The sequence below is a fragment of the Rhinopithecus roxellana genome, chromosome 12, assembly GCF_007565055.1.
Source record: "Rhinopithecus roxellana isolate Shanxi Qingling chromosome 12, ASM756505v1, whole genome shotgun sequence".
Taxonomy (NCBI): Eukaryota; Metazoa; Chordata; class Mammalia; order Primates; family Cercopithecidae; genus Rhinopithecus; species Rhinopithecus roxellana.
In genome coordinates, this window is record NC_044560.1 from 131,641,441 (window position 1) to 131,668,232 (window position 26,792).

General features: G+C 53.7%; 2 protein-coding genes across 3 annotated transcripts in view; both read right to left on the reverse strand.

Moving 5' to 3' along the window:
- Positions 1-217: 217 nt before the first annotated feature.
- Positions 218-13,765, reverse strand: SHKBP1 (SH3KBP1 binding protein 1). Of its 2 annotated transcripts, XM_010380842.2 has the most exons (18): positions 13,637-13,765; positions 13,343-13,396; positions 13,186-13,231; positions 13,004-13,077; positions 12,454-12,512; positions 12,136-12,216; positions 10,199-10,360; positions 10,028-10,118; positions 9,748-9,938; positions 8,231-8,346; positions 7,212-7,299; positions 6,980-7,096; positions 3,699-3,869; positions 2,819-2,974; positions 2,420-2,516; positions 1,193-1,371; positions 762-885; positions 218-639 (listed from the first exon to the last, which is right to left on the reverse strand). In XM_010380842.2, exons 1-18 carry the CDS (start codon positions 13,720-13,722, stop codon positions 408-410), a joined length of 2,124 nt encoding a protein of 707 aa, XP_010379144.1. In that variant the 5' UTR covers positions 13,723-13,765; the 3' UTR covers positions 218-407. The 2 variants fall into 2 exon arrangements, with proteins under 2 accessions (XP_010379144.1, XP_010379146.1); XM_010380844.2 differs by lacking the exons at positions 6,980-7,096; positions 7,212-7,299; positions 8,231-8,346.
- Positions 13,766-14,184: 419 nt separating this feature from the next.
- Positions 14,185-26,792, reverse strand: part of SPTBN4 (spectrin beta, non-erythrocytic 4) — a 119,288-nt gene continuing 106,680 nt past the window's right edge. Inside the window, exons 28-36 of the mRNA XM_010380845.2 lie at positions 25,284-25,422; positions 25,100-25,184; positions 24,488-24,684; positions 22,299-22,918; positions 20,880-20,949; positions 19,964-20,256; positions 18,511-18,684; positions 18,324-18,366; positions 14,185-15,236 (exon numbers count right to left, since the gene is read on the reverse strand). Of these exons, the coding sequence (XP_010379147.2) occupies positions 15,078-15,236; positions 18,324-18,366; positions 18,511-18,684; positions 19,964-20,256; positions 20,880-20,949; positions 22,299-22,918; positions 24,488-24,684; positions 25,100-25,184; positions 25,284-25,422 (1,780 nt within the window). The 3' untranslated portion in view covers positions 14,185-15,077. The remainder of the gene's footprint in view (positions 15,237-18,323; positions 18,367-18,510; positions 18,685-19,963; positions 20,257-20,879; positions 20,950-22,298; positions 22,919-24,487; positions 24,685-25,099; positions 25,185-25,283; positions 25,423-26,792) is intronic.

Sequence of the window (26,792 nt, forward strand, 5' to 3'; positions counted from 1 at the left end):
GGTTTTGTTATGCTGCCCAGGCTAGTCTGAAACTCCTGAACACAAGCAAACTGGCCTCCCAAAGTGCCGGGATTATAGGTGTGAGCCACTGTGCCTGGCCTTCCTTTGCTTAAACAGGAGAGGTAGATGTTCCTGATTTTGCATTATCAGGTTGGGTCCCACATCTCCCCCACCCCTTTCCTGAGGAGTCCCAAACCTGCTAAGAATAAGCAAGATGTTGGCAGTGAGGACTTTATTGGGGAGGGTGACTTTGGCTTCCAGAAAAGAGGGAAGGTGGGGACCTAGTAACAATGACTATTTATTCCAAGGAGGCCCTGGCCCTGAACCCAGGGTTCCCATAGGAATCAGGGAGGCACCTGAGTCCCCCAGGACCAGCGCATCCCAAGGCATCATGGCAGCTGCGGTGTTCAAAAGGAAGTTTCATTGAGCTTCATCTTGGGAGGTGTGAGGGGAGTGCCGAGACTGGTGGAGGGCCAAGGGGCTGGTGTGGGTGGCCGTCGGAGGTCCGGCCCACTCCGCACCAGTTCCTGGCAGCGTTCCACAAAGCTGCCCCCACCACGGCGCCGTGCCTCAGCCTGCGGGGGGCTTGGGCTCCCACGGTGGCCAGACAAGGAGGTGTTGCTGGTGGCTGAGTGGAGGCTGAGGAAGTAAGGACAGTAAGTGCACATCATCACGGGGCAGCTGAGCCACTCTGCCCCTGGGGCCACCACACTGTCCCCTCTCCCTCCATTGCACAGACAGGGAAGAGGAGTTGTGGCTACCTGGTGAGGGAGATGCGGGGTGAGGGGCTGGGGAGAGAGCCCCGCAACGGAGCCGAGGGAGCCGGTGGGGCCAGCTCGCAGTGTTCCAGCTGTTCCATCAGTTCTTGCTCCGTCAGGCCACCTGCTGCGGGGCACGGAAGCAGGGTCAGGGGGCAAGACAGGGGTCATAGGGCAAGGGCCTGGGTTGCATTGCAGTGCAAGCACCCAGAGACAGGACGGGAGAGAGGAGGCAGAGATCAATGCAGGGGGGCCAGAGGCTGAGACAGGGGTTGAAAAACAAGGGCAGGAAGGGATGGGGAGCAGAGAGGGCGTCAAAGGAAAAGAGGTCAAAGGGCAAGGGCCTGGGAGAGAGATCAAGAAGTTGGCTGTGGAGAGTGGTTCTGGGTGAGGCTGTGGGGCTTGGGATGGGATTGGGGTGGGACAGGGAGTACCAGGGGCCTGGCCGAGGCCGTCCATGGCGGTGGTTAGGTCCCACATGGCCAAGCTGCCGTTGGCCTGGCCAGTGAGCAGGTAGCGCCGGGGCCGAGAGCCGAGCCGCCGGGAGCCCTCACACTCCAGCACTGTGAAGGCCGTAGTGGGTGAGCCATCCACGGAGCGCACGGAGCACACCCTGGGGGGTGCAGTGGGGAAGGCAGTCACCCTCGCTGTCTCACCCTTCCCAGTCCCAGTCCCCACCACTGTGGCTGCAGTTCCTGCCTCCCCAGGGGCCACCCCAGTCTTTATCCATCCCTAGCCTGCTTTTCTCTCAAGTTCCAGTCCCAAGGGTCCAGCAGCTCTTGGACACCCCAGCCCCAAACACCCAGGGAACCTCCCAGAGACTTCTGCTCTTCCCTGCTCCCGCTGCCAGGGAAGGCCCAAGGCCTGTCCCAACTGCTCCCCCACCTCCTATCAGCCTCCTGGCCTCCTCCCTGGGCTCCTGGCCTCCCATCAAGCTTCCTTTCATTCCCCGTGCAGTGGCCACAGTTCTCCGCATAGGACAAAGCTTCAGCCCTTCTACAGCCTGACAAGGCCCGCCCGCATCTGCACCCCATCCTCACCTCCTGTGCTCCAGGCCAGGAGCCCACATGTCCTTCCCGTGTGACCCTATTTGGCCCTTCTCAGTCTCTGCACATACGGTTCCCTCAGCCTGGGGCCCCCTTCCCCTTTCCTTCTTCTGCTCCTTCCTACTTGTCCTCTAGGTCTCTGCTCAGAGTCCCTTCATCCAGAACAGCCTCTGAGGCCCCTTTCCCAGCTGAAGCAAGGCTCCTACAGCTCCCTGGGTCTCCTCTATTCCACCCCAACCCCTCTGCCTGTGCCCCCCCATTCCACCCTGACCCCTTTGCCTGTGCCCCCCATCCCACCCTGACCCCTTTGCCTGTGCCCCCATCCCACCCTGACCCCTTTGCCTGTGCCCCCCCCCATTCCACCCTGATCCCTCCCCCTGTGCCTCCAACCAACTTGGCCCTGTCTGCACTGGGCTGACACTGCACCAGGTTACTCCCACCCACACCTATCACACCTTTGATACCTCCCGCCCCAAACCCACCAGGCCTGTCCTCCTTCCCAGCCTTTGATCCTTCAATGCTCCTTGGCTGTGACCCCTTTCTGGCCTCAGTGACCTGGCTGGCATCTTGCTTTCTCCCCTGACCTCCCTCCCTGTTGGACAGGACTGTCCTCACCGCTGCCCAGTAGATGAGAGACGCACGAACAGCTGGCTGGCGCTGGGCACCACCTTCTGGATGAACACTTGCTGGTCGTCCCGTTCGCCGTAGGGGCCTGGGCCAGGCAGGGGCAGGGGTCAGGGCCAGCTGGGGTCCCCTCAGCCTCAGATTTCCTTCCCCACTGATGAAACCCACCACCCCAAGACCCGGGTCCCATTCCCAGGCTGTTGGAGTTGGGCAGGGCCAGAGAGGGCTGGGGGGTTGCAGCAGTCAGTGGAGCTCAGGTCCCTTAAGGATCAGGACACCCCAACCATTGCAGGCTCCTGTGTCAGGTGGCCACAAGTGGGAATTAGTGGAGGTCAACAGGGGTCAGGTAAGGGGGTCAGTGGAGTGGGAAGGCCAGGAGCCAGTAGGCACCAATGTCATTGCCAGCACTGCAGCCGCCATGCCCATCCGCCGACTCCAGCGCCAGGATCTTGAAGGAAGCGAGTGGGGTAGAGCCGGGCTGGGTGGAAATCATGCCACGGAAGCGAGTCACAGACCATGTCCGCACGTGGTTGTTGTCGGCACAGACTGAGGGGGGCACAGGGAGAGCAGGAGATCAGGCCTGCTGTAGGCATCAATGCTGCCTGCCCCTCCAGAGCCCCAGGACAGCTCCGTTTCAGGAGGGTCAACCCTTGCTGAGTTCTTCCCTTTCAGAGAATCCTTTCCTCCCCAGAATTCCAAATGCTAAAAACCCTGTTGCCTCTGCCTCCAAAACTGTTCCAGAGCCTGATGTCACCTTCCCCTGTACTTTGCCCCAGGCTGGTCCATTTCGTCACCTGCCTGGACCATATCAGTACCCCCCTCCCAGAGGTCCCTGCTCCTGTCCTATCCACTCGCCTTGGCCTCCCAAAGTGCTGGGATTATAGGTGTGAGCTACCGCACCTGGCCATTGATGTCCATTTCTATATATTTATTGTCTGCCATCCCTGCTAGAATGTCAGCTCCATGAGGGCAGGAACTTGGCCTGTCTTGTTCATCACTGTATCCCCTATGCCTGGCACACGGTGGGTGCTCCATAAATCCTTGCTGAATTGATGGATTCCTGAACACACACAGATTCACTCCTCCCCAGACGGATCCCCTTATGGTATTCTCTCACTTCTGCAATTACAGTCCCATCCCAGGTCAGTCCTCTCCACCAGAGCTCTCTTCCTACACAATGTCCCTCCCCAGTGGAAATTCTAATCCTTTTGCCTCCACACTCCCATCTGAGCTGTCTCTCCCAGCACTGGAGCACCCCACAGAGGCTGACCTGAGATGAGGTGCTTCTCCGACAGCATGATCTTGGTGACAGGGCTGCGGTGCACAGTGAAGGTCTGGAAGAGCTGAGGCCCTGAGCCCACAGTCTCTGGGTGCTGCACGATGACCCGCACGCCCCCTGAGCTGGTGCCATAGGCGATCTCGATCCAGTTCCCACTGTCACCTGGTGAGGGGCCAAGGATGAAAAGAGGGCCTGGGCCACAGAAACAGAAACCAGGGCAGAGAGAAAGAAACAGGCACAGAACAGAGACACAGTCAGAAAGCAAGGAGAGGCTGGGTGCGGTGGCTCACGCCTGTAATCCCATCACTTTGGGAAGTTGAGGCGGGTGGATCACCTGAGGTCAGGAGTTCAAGACCAGTCTGGCCAACGTGCTGAAACTCCATCTCTACTAAAAATACAAAAATTAGCTGGGTGTGGTGGTGCACACCTGTAATCCCAGCTACTCAGGAGGCTGAGGCATGAGAATTGCTTGAACCCAGGAGGCAGAGGTTGCAATGAGCCAAGACCATGCCACTGCACTCCAGCCTGGATGACAGAATGAGACTCTGTCTCAAAAAAGAAAAAGAAAAAGAAAGAGAGAGAGAGAGAGAGAAAGAGAAAGAAGAAAGAGGCAGACACAGAACAGAGACACAGAAAGCAAGGAGAGAGGGAAGGACACAAAAAGATGGTGAGGAGATGTGGGAAATGCAGGAACAGGGAGACAAAGGCACAGGTCAGAGGAGGAGAGGCCCAGAGATAGAAATTATAACAATGAAACAGCAAATAAGAGAGGAAAGAGAAAGAAAAACAGAACAGAGGCCGAGGCAGGAAGATTGCTTGAGGCCAGGCGTTTGAGGCCAGCCTGGGTAACATAGTGAGATCCTCATCTCTACAAAAGATTTTTAAAAAACTATTTGGGTGTGATGGCATGCACCTATGATCCCAGCTACTCAAGAGGGTGAAGTAGGAGGATCACTTGAACCCAGGGGGTGAGGCTGCAGTGAGCTATGATTGCGCCACTGCACTCCAGCCTAGGTGAAGAAGCAAGACTCTGTCTCAAAAAACAAACAAAAATGACATAATAGTGGCATGTGGTGGGAAGGGAGATGAGGAGGAAATGAATAAGTAAGTGAAATAAGAAAGAGGCTGGGTGCAGTGGTCCACGCCTGCAATTCCAGCACTTTGGGAGACGAAGGCAGGTGTATCCCAGGAGTTCAAGACCAGTTCGGCCAGTGTGGCAAAACCTCGCCTCTACTAAAAATGCAAAAATTAGCCGGGCATGGTGGCAGGCACCCGTAATCCCAGCTACTTGGGAGGCTGAGGCAGGAGAATTGCTTGAACCCAGGAGGCAGAGGTTGTAGTGAGCCAAGATTGCGCCATTGCACTCCAGCCTGGGTTGAATGACAGAGCGATACTCTGTCTAAGAAAAAAAAAAAAAAAGACAGAAATAAGAAAAAGGCCTTACAAAGAAGAAAGGTGATAATCTGCCGTGAAGTTAGGTGTATTATTAACTTATTTTTGCTTTAAAAAAAAAAGAAGAAGCAGCAGCAGCAGCAGCAGCAGCAGCAGCAGCAGCAGCTATGGCCAGGCACAGTGACTCAAGTCTGTATTTCCAGCACTTGGAGGCCAAAGTGTCAGGATCACTTGAGCCCAGGAGTTCAAGACTAGCCTGGGCAACATGACAAAACCCTGTCTCTACAAAAGAATACAAAAATTAGACAGGTGTGGTGATGCAAGCTTGTGGTTCTGCTGTTCAGGAGGCTGAGGTGGGAGGATCACTTGAGCCCGAGTGGCAGAGGTTGCAGAGAACTGAGATCATGCCACTACACTCTAGCCTGGGCAAGAGAGCAAGACCCTCTCTCTATTTTTTTTTTAAAAAGAATAATCCCTACCTCACATCATACATAAAATTTAATTTCTGATAGAACAGACTTCCATGTAAAAACTAAAACTGTAAATCTTCTAGAAGAAACTCAGGAGAAGATCTGTGTAACCTAGAATAGGTAAAGATATCTTAAGACCCAGAAAACACTAACCATTCAAAAATTATGCTAAGTGAAAAATGCAGACACAAAAGGCCACATAATGTATGATCCCATTTACATGAATTGTCCAGAACAGGCAAATCCATAGGTATAGGAAGCATATTGAGCCTGGCCAACATGGCATAACCCAGTCTCTACTAAAGGTAGAAAAATTAGCTGGGCATGGTGATGCGCATCTGTAATCCTCCCGTACTCAGGAAGCTGAGGCAGGAGAATTGCTTGAACCCAAGAGGCGGAAGTTGCAGTGAGCTGAGATCACACCACTGCACTCCAGCCTGGGCAGCAGGCTCACTACAGTCTCTGCCACGCCTGGCTAATTTTTGTAGTTTTAGTAGAGATGGGATTTCACCATGTTGGCCAAGCTGGTCTCAAACTCCTGACCTCAGATCCGCCCACCTCAGCCCCCCAAAGTGCTGGGATTACAGGCGTGAGCCACTGTGCCCAGCCAGATTCAACTCTCATCCAGTCATTCAACAAATATTTACTGAGCATCCCTGTATAAGCACTGTTCTAGGTGCTAGATCGTGACCAGCCTCTCCACTGGGGGCAGAGTGGACCATTAGGAGTTAATCTTTGTGTTTCTTTCCCATCTTTGTGATTAAGGCATGATGTTCACATGTTCATAAAACACCACAGATGCAGGTTTTACAGCAGATGAAGCTGAGTTCTCTTACTTGAGACAGGTTTTGTTTTGTTTTCTTGACATCAAATGCAGAATGGGTTAATTTTTGAGACGTAATTCTCATACCATAAAATTTGCCATTTTAACATGCACAATTCAGCGGATTTTGGTATATTCACAAGGTTGTACAACTATCACCATGAACGAATTCCAGAGTATTTTCATCACCCCCGTAATAAACCTCCTGATCTTTAGCAGCAGCTCTACATTTCTCACTTCCGATACCCTCTAGAAATCACTAATATGCTTTCTTTTTTTGTTTTAGCCAGGCCTGATGGTGTGCACCTGTAATCCTAGCTACTCGGGAGGCTGAGGCAGGAGAATCGCTTGAACTCAGGAGGTGGAGGTTGCAGTGAGCCAAGATTGCACCACTGCACTCCAGCCTGGGCAACAGAACAAGACTCTGTCTCAAAAAACAAAAAAAAACAAAAAAAAGAGAGAGAGAGTTGAATTTGCTGCCCCTCGATAACCCCCCCTGGGTCATGCTACACAAGTTGGGGGATAGCTACAAGCTGGGGCTGGGGCTGGCTGGTGACAGCAGCAGGGGAAGATGGGTCATAGCTTACTGGTCTTGGGGGTGAGGTAGACACTGAGGGCGGTGACCCCATCCTCTGCCGGGTCCCGATAGAGCTCGCTGACAAGGAGGTCGTTGTCTTTCATGCGCAAGGGAAACTTCTGCACATCTGGGGTGGGCAGGGAGGGTAGAGCGGGTTTGTTCCAGGTGCCCCAGCCTCTCTCCCTCCCTTCCCCTCTCCCAGGGGAGGGTCTCGGGCACCCAGGACACAGGCTGCTGCTCACCCACATAGTAGATGGAGCCGTTGTTGCAGCCCAGGAGGAGGAAGGAGCCTGCTGCATCATAACTGGTGATGGGCTGCACCTCCTGGACCTGGGGGTGGGGCAGGACAGGCTGCAGCCGGGAGCCCTTCCACTCCTTTGCTTCCGTGGTGACCCCTCACAGAGGATGGGCCCTCTCCTCCACCTCCAGAACCCACCCACTGCTCCCCAGCCCCATCCACCCCAGGCCTACCTTGTCCCTGTCTTGTTCCCTCCCTTCCTCCCTTTGATGCATCTCTCTCTGACTCTTGGCCTCTCCTGGACTCTGTACTTTTTAAAGTTTTAATTTTTTAAATTTCTGTGTAGAGAGAGTCTTATCATGTTGCTCAGGCTGGTGTCAAACTCTTGGGCTCAAGCCATCCTCCTGCCTCGGCCTCCCAAAGTGCTGGGATTACGGGCGGGAGTCACCGCACCTGGCCTCCACTCTACTTCTGACATGACTCTAATTCATCCCCCTTTATCTCTCTGTGTTCCCCCATCTGCCACAGTGGTTCAGTCTGGTTTGACTCTGTCTACCCTTCTCTGTCACCTCTTTCTGATTTTCTATTTCTTATTTCTATTTGCCTGGTTTTCTCCCTTTCTGTCTCTTTCTCTGCCTCTGTCTGTCTTTCTCCCAAAGCCATCCTCCCACCTCAGCCTCCCAAAGTGCTGGGATTACAGGTGTGAGCCACCGAGCCAAGCCAGTTCTTGTCTCCTACAGCATCTCCCCTAACCTGTTCTCTCACCCAGTCTCAGAGAATTCTCCCTCCTCCTTTTCAAACACATTCATGCTTCATGTGGGCTCTGCAGCCCTTCCTCCAGGAAGACTTCCCTGATGCTCCTTAGGCCTTTATCACAGACATCCCCAGGCTCTGGCCAGCTGCCGGTTCTCTGGCTTCCTCCAGGTTTAGGGGATGGGGGTGGGGGCAGATGCGAACCCCTCCCTGGGTCTGTATGGTCTGGAAAACTGGGAAGGGGTCAGCCAGGCTGGCCAGAACTCTGACCTGCCAGTGCTTGGTGACGGCATTCCACACCCCAATGCGCCCTGTGTGGCTTGTAGCAATGAGCTGGTTCCCAACGAAGAACAAGGCCTCCACAGGCACCCCCAGATGGAAGACCCCTGCAGTGGGCAAAAAGGGCTTGGCTAGAACCCTGCCTCATGGAGGAGGAGCGGTGGGAGGAAAAACTCCAAGGACCAGAGGATTCAGTGGGACCACAGAATGCTTGAAGGATAGAAGATTTCGTCAGGGGCCGGGCACGGTGGCTCACACCTGTAATCCCAACACTTTGAGATACTGAGGTGGGCGGATCACTTGAGGCCAGGAGTTCAAGACCAGCCTGGCCAACATGCTGAAATTCCATCTCTAGTAAAAATATAAAAATTAGCTGAGTGTGGTAGCGCACACTTGGGAGGTTGAGGGAAGAGAACTGCTTGAACCCAGGAGGCAGAGGTTGCAGTGAGCCGAGATTGTGAGCTGTACTCCAATCTGGACAATAGACAGAGACTCCATTTCAAAAAAAAAAAAAGTGAAGATTCCAGCAGGAATTAGGATAAAATGGGCCAGAGGATTTCTGATGGGGTATGGGATTCTAAAGACTTCTGGAATTCTAACAGCATTGAGCTTTGCAACAAGGCAAAAAAACCTCCAGTGGTGGCAGGGTATTCTTACGAGGGCTGAGATTTATTTGGGGACAGATTAATAAGTCCAAGATTTGTTGTTGAGGCTTTGAGACAGGGTCTTGCTCTGCTGTCCAGGCTGGAGTGCAGTGGTGCAATCATGGCTTACGTAGCTCACGGCAGCCTCAAACTCCTGGCCTCAAGCAACCCTCCTGCCATGGCCTCCCAAAGTGCTGGAACTACAGGTGTAAGTTACTGTGCCCAGCCATAAGTCAGAGATTTCTTTTTTCTTTGTTTTTTTTTTTTTTTTTTTTTTTTTTTTTTGAGATGGTGTCTCACTCTGTTGTCACTCAGGCTGGAATGCAGTGGTGTGATCTCAGCTCACTGCAACATCTGCCTCCTAGGTTCCAGTGATTCTCTTGCCTCAACCTCCTGAGTAGCTGGGATTACAGACACGTGCCACCATGTCCAGCTAATTTTTTGTATTTTTTAAGTAAAGATGGGGTTTCACCATGTTGGCCGGGGGGTCTCGAACTCCTGACCTCAAGTGATCTGCCCGCCTCAGTCTCCCAAAGTGCTGGGATTACAAGCATGAGCCACTGCGCCAGGCCAAGTCAGAGATTTCCAATGGCCACACAGAATGGCACATTCTAACAAAACCAAGAGATCTAACAGGGCAGGGAATTCTGATGGAGGGAGAATTGCATGTGGGTGGATTTTTCTAGGAAGCCAAGGAGTTCTAAGAGGATATAGAATTCTGAAGGGCTGGAGCATTCTAATGACACAAAGAGATGTAATAGGGCAGAGAATTCTTATGGGTTTGAGCATTTTATGGGGTGGGTTATTTTAACAGGCCGTAGAATGTAAAGGACAGAGGGTTCTGGAAAAGGCTTGGGGTCATACCTATCTCGGAGCCACTGCCTTCCGCCTGCAGAGCCCATAGCAGGATCTCACTGCCGGTAGCCGCTGCCACCATCTTGTCATGTTCACCCAAAGCCCCACCAGGCACCCGGGCTGTGAGCGCCAGTCGTTCAATGGGCCAGTCCAGGCGGGGGCTGGAAAACACCAGCTGCCAGCCGGAGGCTTCCTTCAACCTGTAGGATTGAGGGAACACTACCATCCCTCACCGCATGCCCTTCCCATTACCAGGGCTGGGACTTCCGGCCACTCCCTCCCCAAGCACCTGTAGCAGACTAGAAACTGGGTATAGGCCACAGCGATCCAGTTATGGTGTCCACACACCAGGCGCACCATCCCCGGCTCCTCAGGTTGTCCTTGAGGGGAAGAGTAGGGATCAGAAGAGGGTCACAGGGGCCCTACAGCTCCCCCAACCTTCCACAAGATAGAATCGTACCTGAGGGTGAGGGAGGGGTTTTCTCATCCAGCATTCGGCCCAGCAGCCCTGCATTGCCAAGGTTGGGGGGCATCGTGTTGCTCCGTCGGACAGGGGCTGGCCGTCCTCCTAGCTGCTGAGGCCCCACTAGGCTGTGCCGGTTCCGCCGCTTCACTGGGAACACTAGAGTGAGAACAAGAGGTAGAGTAACAGTCATTGTAATCGTGGCTGTCACACAGCAAGCACTTACTATGACAGTGATTGATCTCCCCACGTGTGGGACATAGTCTCCGGGTGAAGATTTTAGGTGGTACAGTGACATGGCATGAAATGACACTAAACCACATAGCAAGTTATTCCCCTTTCAGTTCCCTTGAGCCCAGCACAGAGGAAGACTGAGTTTGGTGCTGCTGTTATATTAATGAATCTGCAGTATTACCTAATTTTCCTTTTTTTTTTTTTTTTTTTTGAGTTGGAGTTTCGCTCTTGTCACATAGGCCGGAATGCAATGGTGCAATCTTGGCTTGCTGCAACCTCCACCTCCCGGGTTCAAGTAATTCTCCTGCCTCAGCCTCCCAAGTAGCTGGGATTACAAGTACCCACCACGACACATGGCTAATCTTTTGTATTTTTGCCAGACACAGGGTTTCACCATGTTGGCCAGGCTGGTCTTGAACTCCTGACCTCAGGTGATCCACCCACCTCGGCCTCCCAAAGTGCTGGGATTACAGGCGTGAGTCGCCGTGCCCAGCCCTAATTTTCATTTTAATAAAGGGAAGACTGCACCTTTCACAAGCAATAGCATCTAGCCAGAGTTGTTTTTCGTTTTGTTTTGTTTTGAGACAGCATCTCACTCTGTCACCCAGGCTGGGGTGTAAGGCATGATCATAGCTCACTGCAGCCTTGACTTCCTGGGTTCAAGTGATCCTCCCACCCCAGCCTCCTGAGTAGGTAGGACCACAGGTGCACACCACCACACCTGGCTAATTTTTTTTATTTTTAGTAGAGACGAGGTCTTGCTATGTCACCTGGGCTGGTCTCAAACTCCAGGTCTCAAGTGATCCACCTGTCTCAGCCTCCAAACTGCTAGGATTACAGGTGTGAGCCACGGCTCCAGGCCAGAGTTTAATAACACTGCTATGTTTGGGTTTTATTTTCATGTTTACTTTGTATTTATAATATAAAGCTTGCATTTAAGATGATTTTTCTTTTTAATTAGCCGGGCGTGGTGGGAAGTGCCTATAATCTCAGCTATTCGGTGGCAGACCTGAGGTGGGAGGAAGGCTTGAACCTGAGAGGCAGAGGTTGCAGTGAGCCAAGACTGCACTCCAGCCTGGGCGACAAAGCCAGACCCTGTCTCATAAAATTAAAAAATAAATAAATAAATAAATAACAAATAAAATGATTGTTTTTTGGAAAACAGGATAAAACTCAGTTGGAAAAATACTACTACAGGTCTTTATATCTGGCAAATTTCATGAAGGTAGCAGGTACTGACTGCAGTTAGGGAAATAAAGCTGTAGATGAAATTTCCCTACTCTGTTCCTTCTACCAATCAGAAAAGCCTAGTTCCAATAACCACTGGGGCATACCTTCAATGGTCAGTGGGCTAGCTATCATGGGCATTACTGTCAGTAACTTCCTATCAATATTTCTCCCCTCCATGCAAAGAATCCAAGGTCTTCCAAAGCCCCCCTACAAAGAAACCAAACCTGGACTACAACTCCCATGGGGCTCCAGGGCATCCTTCTGAGCCTCAAGGGTTAGCTGACCCATAGCCTCATGGGGAATGCTGTTTCCGACTTCCTTTCCAAGTATCAGCCCAAGCACCTGATAGGGAACTACACCCCCCACTGTATCTCAGGGCCCACTAGCACAGGCACCAAGAGCTGCAGCCTTATGGGAAATGTAGTCTTTAGCCCACCTCCACGCCCCTCCATTCCACTGGGAGTGCCCACCTGGTGGGGGCAGGTAACCATTGAAGAGGACGTTTCCGCAAGAAGATCGATCCAGCTCCTCTCGAAGCTGAAGGCGACGAACTGCAACAGGAGGACTTAAAGGCTGGGACTTAGGGAGATGCTGAGGCCACCCCATTTCTTTCTACACAGAGTACCAGTATTCCTCCCACTACCAATACAGACCCAGCCAGGGCTATAACCAGTCCTCCCACCTCTACCCCAGCCCTCTTTCAGGAGAGAAGGGGAAGAGGGGCAGGCAGCATCACTACAGAGTTGGTTTTCTATACAATGAGGATAATAGTTGGGGCTCCCACTTACCCAGAGGAGTGAGCCCATAGAACTGGGCTTCGTGGAGGAGGCTGGAACCGTGGACACCCCTGGGTAGTGGAATTGACTAGAGGTCAGGGTCTAGGTGTGGGGGTGAGCAGAGAATTCTGAGAGGGCAATTTTCAAAACTGCACAGAGAATGTCAAGGGGTAGGAAGTTTTGATGGAATCAAGATTCTAAGGAGTGATGATATGGGTGGAGGAAATGTGAGTGTGTTTGTGTGTGTAGGGAGAAATCAAAGGACATATAATTTTAAAATGATCAAGGTTCTCATGAAGTTTTGCTTGTTTGCTTTTTTAGAGATGGGGTCTCGCTATGTTGCCCAGGTTGGTCTCCAAATCCTGGGCTCAAGTGATCCTCCCACCTTCGCCTCCCAAAGTGTTGGGATGACAGGCGTGAGCAACCCTGGCGCGCCCGGCCTTTGATCGAGGTTCCGAATGAGAATTCTAATAGAATGGAGCTCATGTGGACATTCAGAGGTGAAAGAACTTCTCAGGGGGTGAAGACAGTGAGGGACTCCCTCCCCTTTTTCCACGCCAACCTGGGGTCCAACTCTTTGGTGCGCAGGAAGTTGAGGATGGGGGCGAAGACTGTAGGGTCCCTGTCGATGAAGATCTGCGGGAAAGTGGGGCAGAGGATGGTAAAAGGGAGGACTGAGGGGGGTCCTGCCCCTCTTCCTACCAACCCATCCCCCCATCCCATTTCAGCTGTTGTCCGACTCACTGCTCCGGTCTCATCTTTCAGCGTCGAGATGCGTCCGCTCAGAAGACTGCAGGGAAGGGACAACGAGCAGGCGTCACGGGCCGGGGAAGTGCTCATTAGGTCTCCCACGCCCTCTCCATCCCTCCTACCCTCTCCCCAAACTCGCTCTCCCGATCACCTGGAGAAGAAGGAGTCTGGGATCCAGGTGAGAGTCTGGCGAGAGGTGCTGAATCTGGGCGGGGAAGGTAAACGGACGCAAGAGATGAAGAGGAGCGGGTGAGGAATGCGGCCTTCTCCCGCAGGATCCAGGGTTCCCTCCCTTCCCCGGTCCCCCGGCGTTTTTCCAGGCTCTCGCGCCTCCAACGGGGGGCGGAGCAACCCTTGATGGACAGGGATTCCCCCAAGAGAGGCGGATACTCCCACCCTGCTTCCCGCCCCCAAGGATGGGACCTCAGGAGTCTCCCACACTCACCTCTTGCCTCCTACATTCAGATGAATGACTTCCCCGGGAGGCCCCCGACTCGGTAGCCCCTCGGCTGCAGTAGCCGCTGCTGCCATGGCCCCCAGGCGAGCCGGCTGGCCCTCACCCACTTCCGGGTGTGCATCCAGACCCCGCCTCCGTCGGCTGCTCATTGGGCCAGAGACTCCAGGGGTCACTAGCGATTGGACAGAGCGCCTGCCCATCCCGGTTAACTTTTCCGCCTCCTTAAAGGGGTCCGCCTTTCCTGAACTGGACGGGGCGGACCCGGAGTCGCCTTTGGGGAAGTTTGTTACAAAGCATAACGAAATATTCTCCATCCCTCTAGATTCTCGTTTTAGGTATGGCATCTAGGTGCTTCGTCAAGGGGCGTGTGTTTAGACCCCGAAATTAAGTCCACATCAAGGGGTACATCTGGATGTTCTCTGCAGCCACGGTACTCCCGTGCCCCCCTCCCCACCCCGCACCCACCCCTACAGCCACCACAGCCCTCCTTTCAATTCTCCCGGGCGCAGCCCAGAAAACCCAAACAAAGGACCATAGACCGTCAAAGCCAAAGGGTTTATTATAGGTACATACAGTGTGCGCCCGCCACACCGCCCCACACCCCCGGGCCCCAGCGGCTTCTCCAGGCGGCCATGGGGGCTGCCCACAACCCAATTCCCCCACTCCCCAGGGAGGTGCTCCAGCCAGAAGCATGCAGGGAGAGGGCTTCCCCTCGCCCCTCCCCTCATGAAGTGGCATTTACAACTGGAGGGGGGAGGAGAGAGGAAGACAGTTTTGAGCTTTGACGCCCCTCCCATTAAAAGCCTTCGCAGATGCGGGGCGGGGGAGGAGGAGATCGACGTTTTGCAAAAATAAACTAAGTCAGGAATTAACCGCATGGCTCTGAGGCGGTGGAGTGCAGGGGCTAGGGCCCCTTCGCTCCCCCCTCCCAGACAGAGATCAAGGCAGCATTGGAAGTGAGGTAAAGGCGGGGAGGGGGTATCCCCTCCCTACCCCCTAGCACCCTGGATGGTCCAGGGGACCTCACCAGCGCCCCCGTGCCCATCCCTAGGGCAGAGAGGGGGGGCAGGAATTACCGCCCCCACCACCCCAGCTTCTTGGGGCAGGATCTGCAGATGGGGCAGGGGTCTTGGCTCAACTAGGCCCCTGCCCACCCCCATCAAGCTCAGTTATTGCATAAAAATAAGGGAGCCCCAGCACCTGGGGTGGGGGTGGTGAGTGGGAAGGGGCCGAGATATGGCTATAGGGGCAGCAATCTCCCCACCACTTCTTGGGGTGCCGGAGAAGTCCCCTCCTTTCCGGTGCCCACCATGTCACTCGTCCTCAGTGTTGGAACTAGGAGCTCCCGCCCCTGCGGAAGAAAAAGTGTCTTTGTGCCCACAGTGCGGAAAAGAGGGGGGACAGATGTGTCAAGCCCTGGGGGTGGAAGTCACTTCCTGCGCCCGCTGGCCCTGCGATCTCCGCCTTCCCTCCTAGGGTTGCCCTCATCTGTGGATGAAGTAGTGGGTAGTGTCTGGCCCCAGCGGGCGATCTCTGCGTGTTCCGCCACTGAGGCAGCCACAGCCTCCAGCCAGCCATTCATCTCCTCCTGGGGGAAGAAACAGGGCACAGAGTCCGCATTTGGAAGAGGGAAGCTGGAATAATAGGTGAATTTCAGATCAGACTACCCTCTCTGAAATTCAGTTTTCTCATCTATTAAAAAGGGATGATGATGATGATGATGATGATGATGATGATACAGTTACAAAGCAGTATATGCCAGGCTCTGTTCCAAACACTTTAGTGGTTTAACTCCCTTAAACTTATGCAATAGGATTATATATACTTCCTACTACAGAGATAAATGACACAATGATAATAATATGGGCAGGCACTACTAGAGCACTGACATTTACTAGGCCCTGTGCTAAGTATCAGTTTATCATGTATCAATTAAACATGGAGCAATTTAATTCTCACAGTAACCCTACGATAAGAAACTTTTTTTTTTTTTTTTGAGACAGAATCTTGCTCTTTTCTCTAGGCTGGAGTGCAATGGCTCCATGTCAGCTCACTGCAATCTCCATCTCCCAGGTTCAAGGGATTCTTGTGCCTCAGTCTCCCGAGTATCTGGGACTACAGGCATGCGCCACCATGCCTGCTTACTTTTTGTATTTTTAGTAGAGATGGGGTTTCGCCACATTGGTCACACTGGTGTTGAACTCCTGACCTCAAATGATCTGCCCACCTCAGCCTCCCAAACCCTTCCAGCCTTCCCAGCTGGAATTGCAGGTGTGAGGCACCATGCCACGCCAAGGAACTACTTTTCATCTTCATTGTGCAGATAAGTAAAATAAGTCATGTAGTGGGTAAAGGCCTACTTCTGGCTGGGCATGGTGGCTCATGCCTGTAATCCCAACACTTTGGGAGGCCGAGGTGGGTGGATCACCTGACACCAAGAGTTTGAGACCAGCCTGACCAACATGGAGAAAACCCGTCTCTACTAAAAATACAAAAATTAGCTGGGCATGGTGGCACATGCCTGTGATCCCAGCTACCTAGGAGGCTGAAGCGGGAGAAACGCTTGAACCTCGGAAGCGGAGGTTGCATTGAGCTGAGATTGCGCCATTGCACTCCAGCCTGGGCAACAAGAGAGAAACTCCGTGTCATTAAAAAAAAAAAAAAAAAAAAAAAAAAAAAAAAAAAAAAAAAAGGCCTACTTCTTCATTGCATCTTGTGAGGATCGAAAGAGATAACAAGTGTTAGTTATTACTCTCAACATCTCTTCAAACCACCTCCACGCTTGCCTCTCTCAGACTCCTCTTCCTCCTCTCCCCACAGGCTTGTGTGGCCCAGCCATGTGCTCTCCTACTTGGGTCCCTGCCCTGGCCCTGGCCACGGCCTGGGCTACCCATGCAGGTAGCCAAAGGAATCTGTCTTTGTTTTTTGCTTGTTTTGTTTTGAAACAGAGTCTCACTCTGTCGCCCAGGCTGGAATGCAGTAGCGTGATCTCAGCTCACTGCAAGTTCTGCCTCCTGGGTTCACACCACTGTGCCTCAGCCTCCCGAGCAGCTGGGACTACAGACGCTTGCCACCACGCCTGGCTGATTTTTTTGTATTTTTACACTGTGTTAGCCAGGATGGTCTCAATCTCCTGACCTCGTGATCCACCCGCCTCAGCCTCCTAAAGTGCTGGGATTACAGGCGTGAGCCACCGCGCCCTGTCTGTTTTGTTTTTGAGATGGAGTTTCACTCTCGTTGCCCAGTCTGAGTACAATGGCGCTATCTCAGCTCACTGCAACCTCCGCCTTCTGGATTCAGGCAATTCTACTGCCTCAGCCTCCCGAGTAGCTGGGATTACAGGCATGTGCCACCATGCTCGGCTAATTTTGCATTTTTAGTAGAGGTGGGGGTTCTCCATGTTGGTCAGGCTGGTCTCGAACTCCCAACCTCAGGTGATCCGCCCACCTCGGCCTCCCGAAGTGCTGGGATTACAGGTGTGAGCCACCATGCCAGGCCGGGAATCTTTTTCACACATCACTGTAATCCCCCCTAGCTCTCCAGTGCCCTCAGATAAAAAATCCAATCTCCTCCAAATGGCCCATCATGTCCTGAGACACCTATCTCCCGGGAACCTTTCTGGGACCTTCTTCCATGAACTCTGTCCTCCAGCAGTTAACCCTTTGCAATTCTGCACTCCTGGTCCTCTGCACTTGCAGTTCCCTCTACCTAGATCCCCCACCCCCTCTTGTTTTTGAGACAGAATCTCACTCTGTCACCCAGCCTGGAGTGCAATAGCACAATCACAGCTCATTATAGCCTTGACCTCCCGGATTCAGATGATCCTTCCACTCGGCCTCCTGAGTAGCTGGGACCACAGGCGTGTGCCACCACTCCTGGCTAATTTATTATTATTATTTGTAGAGATGGGATCTTTCTGTGTTGCCCAGGCTGGTCTTGAAGTCCTAGGTTCAAGCAATCTCCTGCCTTGGCCTCCCAAATTGCTGGGATTACAGGCATGAGCCATGCTGCCTGACCTGAATCACTCCTTTTTTTAGACCCCCGCCATCCCTCTGAATCACCATTTTTATTTTTATCATTTTATTTTATTTTTGAAAGCAGTCTCGAGCTGTTGTCCCCCAGGCTTGAGTGCAATGGCTCCATCTCGGCTCACTGCAACCTCCGCCTCCCGGGTTCAAATGATTCTCCTGTCTGTGCCTCCCAAGTAGCTGGGATTAAGGCACCTGCCACCATACCCAGCTAATTTTTGTACTTTTTAGTAGAGACAGGGTTTCACCATGTTGGCCAGACTGGTCTCGAACTCCTGACCTCAGGTGATTTGCCCGCCTTGGCCTCCCAAAGTGCTGGGATTACAGGCATGAGCCACTGCGCCCAGCCAAATCACCCCTTTTTAAAGCAAACTCCCTCCCATCTTTCCAGTCTCACCTGAGTGACCACGGCAGAGGTTGGACTTTGTCATCAAGAACTGCAGGCAGCCCTCCCTGAAGCCCTTCCTACTCCCCGCTGGGTTAGGAACCTCCTTTGGGTTCTCAGTGCCTGTGGGCTTTCTCATTACAGCCCTGATAACTCTGGCCTATGAGTGTCCCTTCTCACAGCCCCATCACTCTGGGCCAGGAGCCAGCCAGCCAGGTCATTACTGAGGTCCACACAGAGGGAGGAAAGGACCAGATCTCACCTCATCTTTTGCCTGGAGCAAAAACTCACTGCCATCCTGGGTCCTGCAGGAAGGGACACAGAACTTGAGAGATCTGGGGAAGGAGCCCAGCCCACCTGCCCACCAAGTGTCCCCCAGGGAAGTCAGGGTCCCACTGGGATTGAAGCTGAGCCTTGGATCCCTCCCTCCTGCCCACTGGGGGGCTCACTGGAGCTTGAAGACATGCTTCTTTTTCTTGTAGTCACTAGCCACCTCGCTGGTGGCCTTGTGCAGGCTGAGCAGCGGCTCCCCACCGTGTGTGCTCCCGGATGCCGGGCCCTTGGAGTCCTTGTAGAAGCCCAGTTCCCCCTTACTAAGCACACAGTAAAGGCTCACCCACGACCTGGAGTGACAAGATGGGGCTCAAGGCAGAGCCACAGCACTCTGCCTGATAACTCTTCACTAACATCCTCAAGGGCTGAATATGCCTGACCCTTACTTCCTCTGGACTTTTGCACCCTAGTTGGGCCATATGCCTAAAATGCTCTTCCTCGTGGCTGTTGCTGCCTGGAGGGGAGCATCTAAGTCTCTCAGTACCAAGCCTTTGCCTAGGCTGGGGTTTCCCTTCCTTATCCCCTCCCATACTGAATTTCCTGAAGGTAAGACTTTAGCTGTCTCCTCCATAAGCCTTTGCTCCACTCAATCCTCCCCAATCATGGAGCTTTCTCAAGGAAGGTCTATTGGTCTACTGTCTGGAATAAAGAATTCCTGTCTCTCCAGCCATCCAAAGTCTCAATCCTGGAGGAATCCCTCCAAGAGCAAGATATACTAGGTGCCCTTGCTTATTCCTACCTTGGCATTAGGTATGAGGAAGAAAGACCACCTACAGATTCCACTAGCAAAATCTGAATCTGTCCTGCCCACTTCATATCTTGGGACTAGCCCTCACGCCATTACTGGCTGGTGATACCCCTTTTTGGCTCCACTTGTCCCTAGATTCTGCCTTTCAGTAGGACAAAAAGAGGGTGGACAAGCAGGAGCTGGACTCCAAGAGCAGGTACATCGTGGCTAGACCCTCATTTGGAAACCTGTAAGAGATGATGCCCCCTTCCCAACCCCTACCCTCATTAGTTTGGGCTCTGACCCTTTTCGGACCCTCCCCCAATTTGAAACTTAAAGGGTGGACCCACCCCACTCACTGGCTGGGTGACCTCTCCAGGCTCCACGACAAACCATTGAAACCTTCTCAGCTAGACGCCTCCCTCTTTGCTATTAGCTAGTCAACTCCCGGGTTGGTTGCTAAGAGGTTAGGTTCCAATTTATTCACTTTCAGAACATTTTCCCTCTGTTCCCACCTAAGCTCCATCCATCAGCCATTAGATGCACGAACCTTAGGTCCTACCCCTTCCTGTTCATTGGTTGGAATCATCAAAGTTGAGCCCCCCCCATCTGGCCCCACCTACTACCCAAACGGGTTGGCGCGTCTGACGTTAAACCACACCCTCTCCTGCTCATTGGTTGGCTTTCTTGATTTAATCCACCCCCTCCTCTGGCCCCACCTACCACCCCCACCTGCCGGAGGGCCTGAAGTTCAGCCACACCCGCTCCTCAGTCCCACCGCTCCACTCATTGGTCACCCGGAGCCTGAGACCCACCTTCCAAAGCCCCGCCCACACGCTCACCGGTTGGACGACTTGCGGTTAGCATCGAGCTCGCGCTTGCGCAGTAGGAAGCCCTCGTGCTGCACTGTGTGAGTGGGCGGTGGCGGAGGCGCGGGGGCGGAGCCGCCCTGGGCCGGGGCGGAGCGTGAGCGCCGGCTTCCCCCGCCCTCACCACCCTCTCTGGGCCGAGGCCGCCGTCGCGGCTTGGGCCGGTCCCGCGCTCGGGGCCGGTCCGGCCGAGGTGTCCGCTCGGGCGGCTCAAGCCCGTTGGGCAGGCGGCCTGGGGGAAGCTCGCGTGGCTGAGGCAGCGACGGCTGTGTGAAGGGAGGGGGAAAGGGGTGCTGTCCACGGAGGGGATGTGGGGGTCATCTGTTTTGGGGGAGTCATGGGTCTGGGGTCCCGTCTGCAGGACCGTCTGTCTTGGAGGCGAGTATGGGAGGACCTCAGGGTTGGAGGCCCAATTCTTAGGGCCCCATGGGGTCTTGGGAGTGAGTCTGTTAGGACTCACTGGTTTCGAATCCCTCTCGGTGGTGGGAAGAGGCAGCCAGATCTCTGGAGGTGGGGGTGCAAGCAGGGCGTGTCCCCTCTGTCTGCAGGAGGAACCTGGGGCTTCCTTCTGTGTGTGCATGTATGAGGCTATGAAGAAATTTGGGACCCCACTGGGCTGAAGAATGAAGAAATACGGAGTCCAGGACAGATGTGGGAAGAGTCTGTGTGTGTGTCTGTGGAGGGGGAGTAGGGGTCTCTTAGGTAGGTGCCCCGTCTTTCTAAGGGGGACATTTTCAGATTCTGGGGACCCTGAGAGTCCATGCTGTCTCTGCAGGTTCCAGGTAGGGAATGGGTCCTGCCAGGGCTAGGCATTGACTGTTTCTGAGATCCTGCCCCTTGCTCTGAAAAAGGGGTCCTTGTATCCCCACCCATCCGGGGCTCAACTTACCCCAGAAGGCAGCCCTGGGCCTGCCTCTTTCTCCTGCAGCTGTTCCACAATGTCAGCCAGAGTAGCCTTCCTGGGGGATGGGGGACAGAAAGACTCAATGAAACCAGGGTTCCTTCTCCCAGGGACCTGCCTAGCTGGGCAGAGGAGCCTCCACTTCTTAGCTGGAAGTGCCAGGCCCCTGCCTACTTCTGCAGCTGTTTCTCTCAGATGCTCGCCTGAGGTACCACAGGTGTTTGAGACATGTCTGCTGAATGGAGGACCAAACCTCTCGCCCCTTTGAAAAAAAAAAATTTTTTTTTTGAGACAGAGTCTTGCTGTATTGCCCAGGCTGGAGTACAGTGGTGCATCATCTCGGCTCACTGCAACCTCTGCCTCCTGTGTTGAAGCAATGCCCCTGCCTCAGCCTCCCAAATAGCTGGGACGACAGGCGTGCACCACCACGCCAGCTAATTTTTGCATTTTTAGTAGAGACAGGGTTTTGCTATGTTGGCCAGGTTGGTCTCGAACTTCTGACCTCAAGTGACCCGCCCACCTCAGCCTCCCAAAGTGCTGAGATTACAGGCATGAGCCACCACACCCAGATACCCCTTTGAATTTTAAGCAGCACAAAGAATAACTTGTAAATGTTGCCTTTCTCCACCCACCCCTGACTCTCCAGTCCCCCGATCACCCCCATTCCAGCCCAGATAATTCTGGGTCATCATTGATGACAAGCCTGTTTTCCCCAATGGACTGACTGTGAGTCTCTAAAGTCAGGGATGGGACTGGTTCAGTCGCCGCTCGACTCAGCACATGTCAGGCAGAGTGGGCACTCAGCAAATGTTCATGAAATGTGAAATTTTAAAAAAGTCAAGAAGTCATTGTCTCCTGACCAAAGGCCTCTTTCTGGAGACACACAGAGATGATTGGACGGATCTGCAAAACACACAGTGGCCAACTCTGGATTCTGAAAGTCCTGGTGTGTTTAAGCTGAGTGACTTGCCCTCTTTGCGCCTCAGTTGCCCTAGCCGTATGTACAACGGAGAAGACAACAGCCCCCACTTCATAAGGCTGCTCATAGAATTGTGATAAAGGGTCTTCTCTCCAAGGAGGTGAGGGTTCCACTATCAGCCCAGTGGACAAACTGAGGCACAGAGAGGACAAAATCCCTGCCTCGGGGCACCCAGGAGACTTGATGCAGGAGTCACAACCCAGGGGCTGAGAACCTGCGTCTGGAGAAAGGCTTCCCTTTCTGTGTAATAATGGGCACATCGATTCTTTTGCAGCCTCAGTTTACACCTCTGCAAAATGGGTACCGCGACGATATCTCCTTCCTTGGGAAGTTCGGAGCCCTGAAGGCCCTTCACTGGGCCTGTGCTGTGCCAGGAGCTCTCAGCTTTCCCCTCCCCTCACTTCCTGGTCATGCAGTGGGCGCCTCACCCCTTGACTAGGTCTCCTCTGATGGGCATCTCCTGTTCGCTGGACTCCTGCCGCTCCAAGCGCCGCTCACGCCGCTCGCGCCGCCGCTCCATCTGCTCGTAGCGGCCCAGGGTAAGGCTATGTGCCGCCTCGTGCTCCGCTGACTCCTGCCGTTCCGGCCGCCGCCTCCGCGCAGCCTCCTCGGATTGATCGACTGACTCTTGCCGATCGGGCCGTCGCCTCCTGGGAAGCTCCTCTGCGCGATCAGCTGACTCCTGGCGCTCCGGCCGTGGCCGGACCTGCTCCGCCGCCACGGGGGCCGCGGGGGTCTCCGCCGCGTCCTCTGGTGCGACCGGCAGGGCCGCGGGCTCCACCCTCCCCGGGATCTCCGGCAGCCGGTCAATGCGCGGCTGAAGGCGCTCGGGCTTGAGCTCCTGGCGCACATACCCCACCCGAGTCCGCACCTCGGCCGAGAGCGTGTCCGAGGCCCGGCGGGCCAGGGGCTCCAACCCCCTTTCATAGCCCCCTGGCCGCAGCAGGGGCGCCGCCTTGGCCGCCAGTTCCGTGGGGTCCCCAAAGAACTTGCGCCCCAGCAGTGGGGTGGGCGGCTGCTTGCTCTGTTCCGCCTTGATTTTCTCGATCTGGGGATGGAGGGACCAGGGTTAGGTTGGAGGCGTCGGGCCGGGGCGGGGTAAGGGGGAGGTCGGGGGAGGCGGCCTGGGTTTTCTGCCTCACCACTCAATTGATCAGTTCCTTGAAAAAGCAAGGTGTCCAGGCCTGTGCGATGCTTTGCTCTCTGTCAAGAACTTAAAGCCTTATTCTCGCCGGCAAACACCTATTTCTCTTTTAAGAACTGGCTAAATCACTTTTTAAAAAATTGAGTAAATCAATTTCTCTGCGTGCCTTTCTGACTCCCATTTCTCCTTCCTTAATGTCCCCCACACAGGACTTTTAAGACTTTTTTTTTTTTTTTTTTTTTTTTGTTCTGTCGCCCAGGCTGGAGTGCATTGGCACAATCTGGGCTTACTGCAAGCTCTGCTTCCCAGGTTCACGCCATTCTCCTGCCTCAGCTTCCCGAGTAGCTGGGACTACAGTCGCCTGCCACCACGCCCAGCTAATTTTTTTTTTTGTATTTTTAGTAGAGACAGGGTTTCACCGTGTTAGCCAGGATGGTCTCGATCTCCTGACCTTGTGATCCGCCCTCTTCGGCCTCCCAAAGTGCTGGGATTACAGGCGTGAGCCACCGAGCCCGGCCTTTTTTTTTTTTTTTTTTTTTTTTTTTTTTTTCAGAGTCTTGCTCTGTCATCCAGGCTGGAATGCAAGGGGCAAGATCATAGCTCACTGCAGCCTCGACCTCCAGTGCTCAAGTGATCCTTGAGTCTCAGCCACCCCTCTTAGTAGCTGGGACTATAGGCACATGCCATCATGCCTGGCTGTTTTTTCTTTGTTTGCTTTTGGTTTTGGTAGAGACAGGTTCTCAGTATATTGCCAAGGCTGGTCTTGAACTCCTGGGTTCAAGTAATCCTCCTGCCTAGGCCTTCCAAAGAGTACAGGTGTGAGCCACCCCACTCAGTCTTAAAGCATTTTTTTTTTTTTTTTTTTTTTTTTTTTGAGATGGAGTCTTATTCTGTTACCCAGGCTGGAGTGCAGTGGCACGATCTAGGCTCACTGCAACCTCTGCCTCCCAGGTTCAAGTGATTTTCCTGCCTCAGTCTCCCGAGTAGCTGGGATTACAGGTGTGCACCACCTTGCCCAGCTAATTTTTGTATTTTTAGTAGAGATGGGGTTTCAACATGTTGGCCAGGCTGGTCTCAAACTCATGGCCTCAAGTGATCCACCCATCTTGGTCTCCCAAAGTGCTGGGATTACAGGCATGAGCCACCACACCTGGCCTAATCCTTTTTATTACTAGTCTCTTCACCTAATTATTCAAGTCTCAGAACAGAATCCCCCAGGCCAGTTCCCCCTCCCTCTCCCCATCCCAGGCACCATCCCTCTGCTTGTTCTTCCCCTATCACATCCCTGACATTCTGGGCTGTCACTGGTGACAGGTCTGTCCCTCTGCTCCACTGGGAGCCTAGCAAGGGTCTTGGCACTCACACAACACAGGACTAAGCACCATGTCCGGGTGTGTCTGTTTCATATAGAGCCATGGGTGTGGGGGGTCTTGGTGGGGGTGGGGTTAATGGGGCAGGATCTGGGGAGCTGACCGTGGTCAGGCGCCGCAGAGAGCTGAACCTCTCTTCCCAGGCTGCAGCCGCTTTGCGGAAGGCCTCATGTCGCCGGATAAGCTGCTCCACCTCATCCACGCTGCTGCCCAGCTCCCGGCTCTGCAGGAGCGGCTCCTGGGCTGTCAGCCAGGCATCAGCCACCACCGCCTCCTGGGCAAACTGGTGCACCTCCAGCACTGAGGAGGGGCATGCAGGGTAAGGATTCTAGGGCATCTGGAGCCCTTCCTAGGGCAATGGCTGTTTCCCCTGGCCTTCCACACCCCTGCGGCTTTCCATACCCCAGCCCTGACCATCCTGGGCTCTGCAGGAATGACAGAAGCTGGGGCTATTTCAGTGGGCATCATTCCTCCTTTCTGACTCCCATTCCTCCTTCCTTAATGTCCCCCACCCAGGACTTTAAGACTTTTTTTGGGGGGTGGGTATTCAATGGCAAGGCAGCCCCCTTGTCCACCCTTCCAGGCCCTTATGTTTGCTTCTGGAGACCCATGGGTAGGGTGCAAAGCATGCTCCTGTCACCCTCTGGGCCTTGGCTGGACAGGCTGGAACATGTCCCTGTGCCCTTGAGCCACGTATGCCTGGGCCCCCACTCACTCTGCTGCAGCCACTCCCAATGGCGGTCCCACTTTTCCGACACCTCCTCCTTCCTGGTTCCCAGCTTGTCCAGCTGTGCCTGGATCTGGGAGTGGCAGGTGGGTGGGAGGAAAGTCAGGGTGTGGAATGGCTTCCACCCCAATGTGCCCAGGTGGCAGAGGGGGACCCCCTCCCTGATCCCCACCTCATCAGCCATGGCACTTTTGTTGAGCAGCAGAGATCGCCCCAGCTCCTGGCAGGCAGTCAGCTCAGGCACCCGCGCCTCCAGCTCAGTCTTCAGGCCCTGGTGGTAGTTCATGAGCACCTCCACTGATGACACGTCCCTGCAGTGGGTGGCAGGCAGGGATCTGAGCCACGGGCAGCCTCCTCAGCCTGCTCCATACATATGGCTCCTGGTGACCCCGAATCCTTGAGGCTGACATCCCACACCACCTCGAGACACCTACTTTCTTTTTTTTTTTTTTTGAGATGGAGTCTCACTCTATGGCCCAGGCTGGAATGCAGTGGGGCAATCTCAGCTCACTGCAAACTCCACCTCCCGAGTTCAGGTGATTCTCCTGCCTCAACCTCCTGAGTAGCTGGGATTACAGGCGCCCACCATCATGCTCAGCTAATTTTTGTATTTTTAGGACAGATGGGGTTTCACTATGTTGGCCAGGCTGGTCTTGAACTTCTGACCTCAGGTGATCTGCCTGTCTCAGCCTCCCAAAGTGCTGGGATTACAGGCATGAGCCACTGCACCAGGCTGAGACACCTACTTTCGATGACCAAGTTCTGAGGGCCCATGGTTCACTAATTCAATGATTCAAACTTTCTAAGTTTCTAAAATTTCACACTTTGGTGATTCTAATCTTCTAGGATTCCAAGATCCAAACTTCCTTTTTTTTTTAAGAGGGTCTTGCTCTGTTGCCCAGGCTGGAGTGCAGTGGCAAGATCACAGCTCACTGCAGCCTCAACCTCCTGGGCTCATGCAATCCTCCTGCCTCAGCCTCCTGAGTAACTGGGACCGCAGGTGTACACCATCACACCCAGCTAATTTTTTTATTTTCTGTGGAGACCGGGTCTTGCTATGTTGCCCAGGCTGGTCTCAAACCCCTGGGCTCAAGCAGTCCACCTGCCTCATCCTCCCAAAGTTTGAGACTATAGGCATAAGCCACCACACCCAGCCAAGATCCAAATTTTCTAACTTTTCCTAGCTATGCTTCTGAAGGTTCCACTAGCCAATGATTTTAACCTTGCAAGTCTGTGCTCTCCAAGGCAGTAGCCACTAGACATGTGAGCACTTGAAATGTGGCCAGTCAGAATTTTGATATGAAGTGTAAAATGCACACCAGATTTTGTGGAGTTAGCACAGTAAAGAATGTAAAATGTCTCATTAATAGTTTTTTGTTGTTGTGCAGTGGCACGATCCCCGCTCACTGCAACCTCCCCCTTCTGGGTTCAAGCGATCCCCTGTCTCAGCCTCCTGAGTAGCTGGGATTACAGGCACCCGCCACCACGCCTGGCTAATCTTTTTGTATTTTTAGTAGAAACGGGGTTTCAACATGTTTGTCAGGCTGGTCTCGAACTCCTGACCTCAGGCGATCCGCCCACCTTGGCCTCCCAAAGTGCTGGGATTACAGCCGCACCCGGCTTTTTTTTTTTTTTTTTTTGAGACGAGATTTGCTCTTCTTGCCCAGGCTGGAGTGCAATG

What these genes read in the sequence shown, in the direction of transcription:
- SHKBP1 (XM_010380842.2), bottom strand. Translation starts at nt 13,722, where the DNA reads ATGGCAGCAGCGGCTACTGCAGCCGAGGGGCTACCGAGTCGGGGGCCT. An exon ending in CCAGACTCCTTCTTCTCCAG is followed by an intron (nt 13,232 to 13,342) that starts GTGATCGGGAGA and finishes CCTTCCCTGCAG; the next exon opens with TCTTCTGAGCGGACGCATCT. An exon ending in CGGCTCCATCTACTATGTGG is followed by an intron (nt 7,097 to 7,211) that starts GTGAGCAGCAGC and finishes TGCCCACCCCAG; the next exon opens with ATGTGCAGAAGTTTCCCTTG.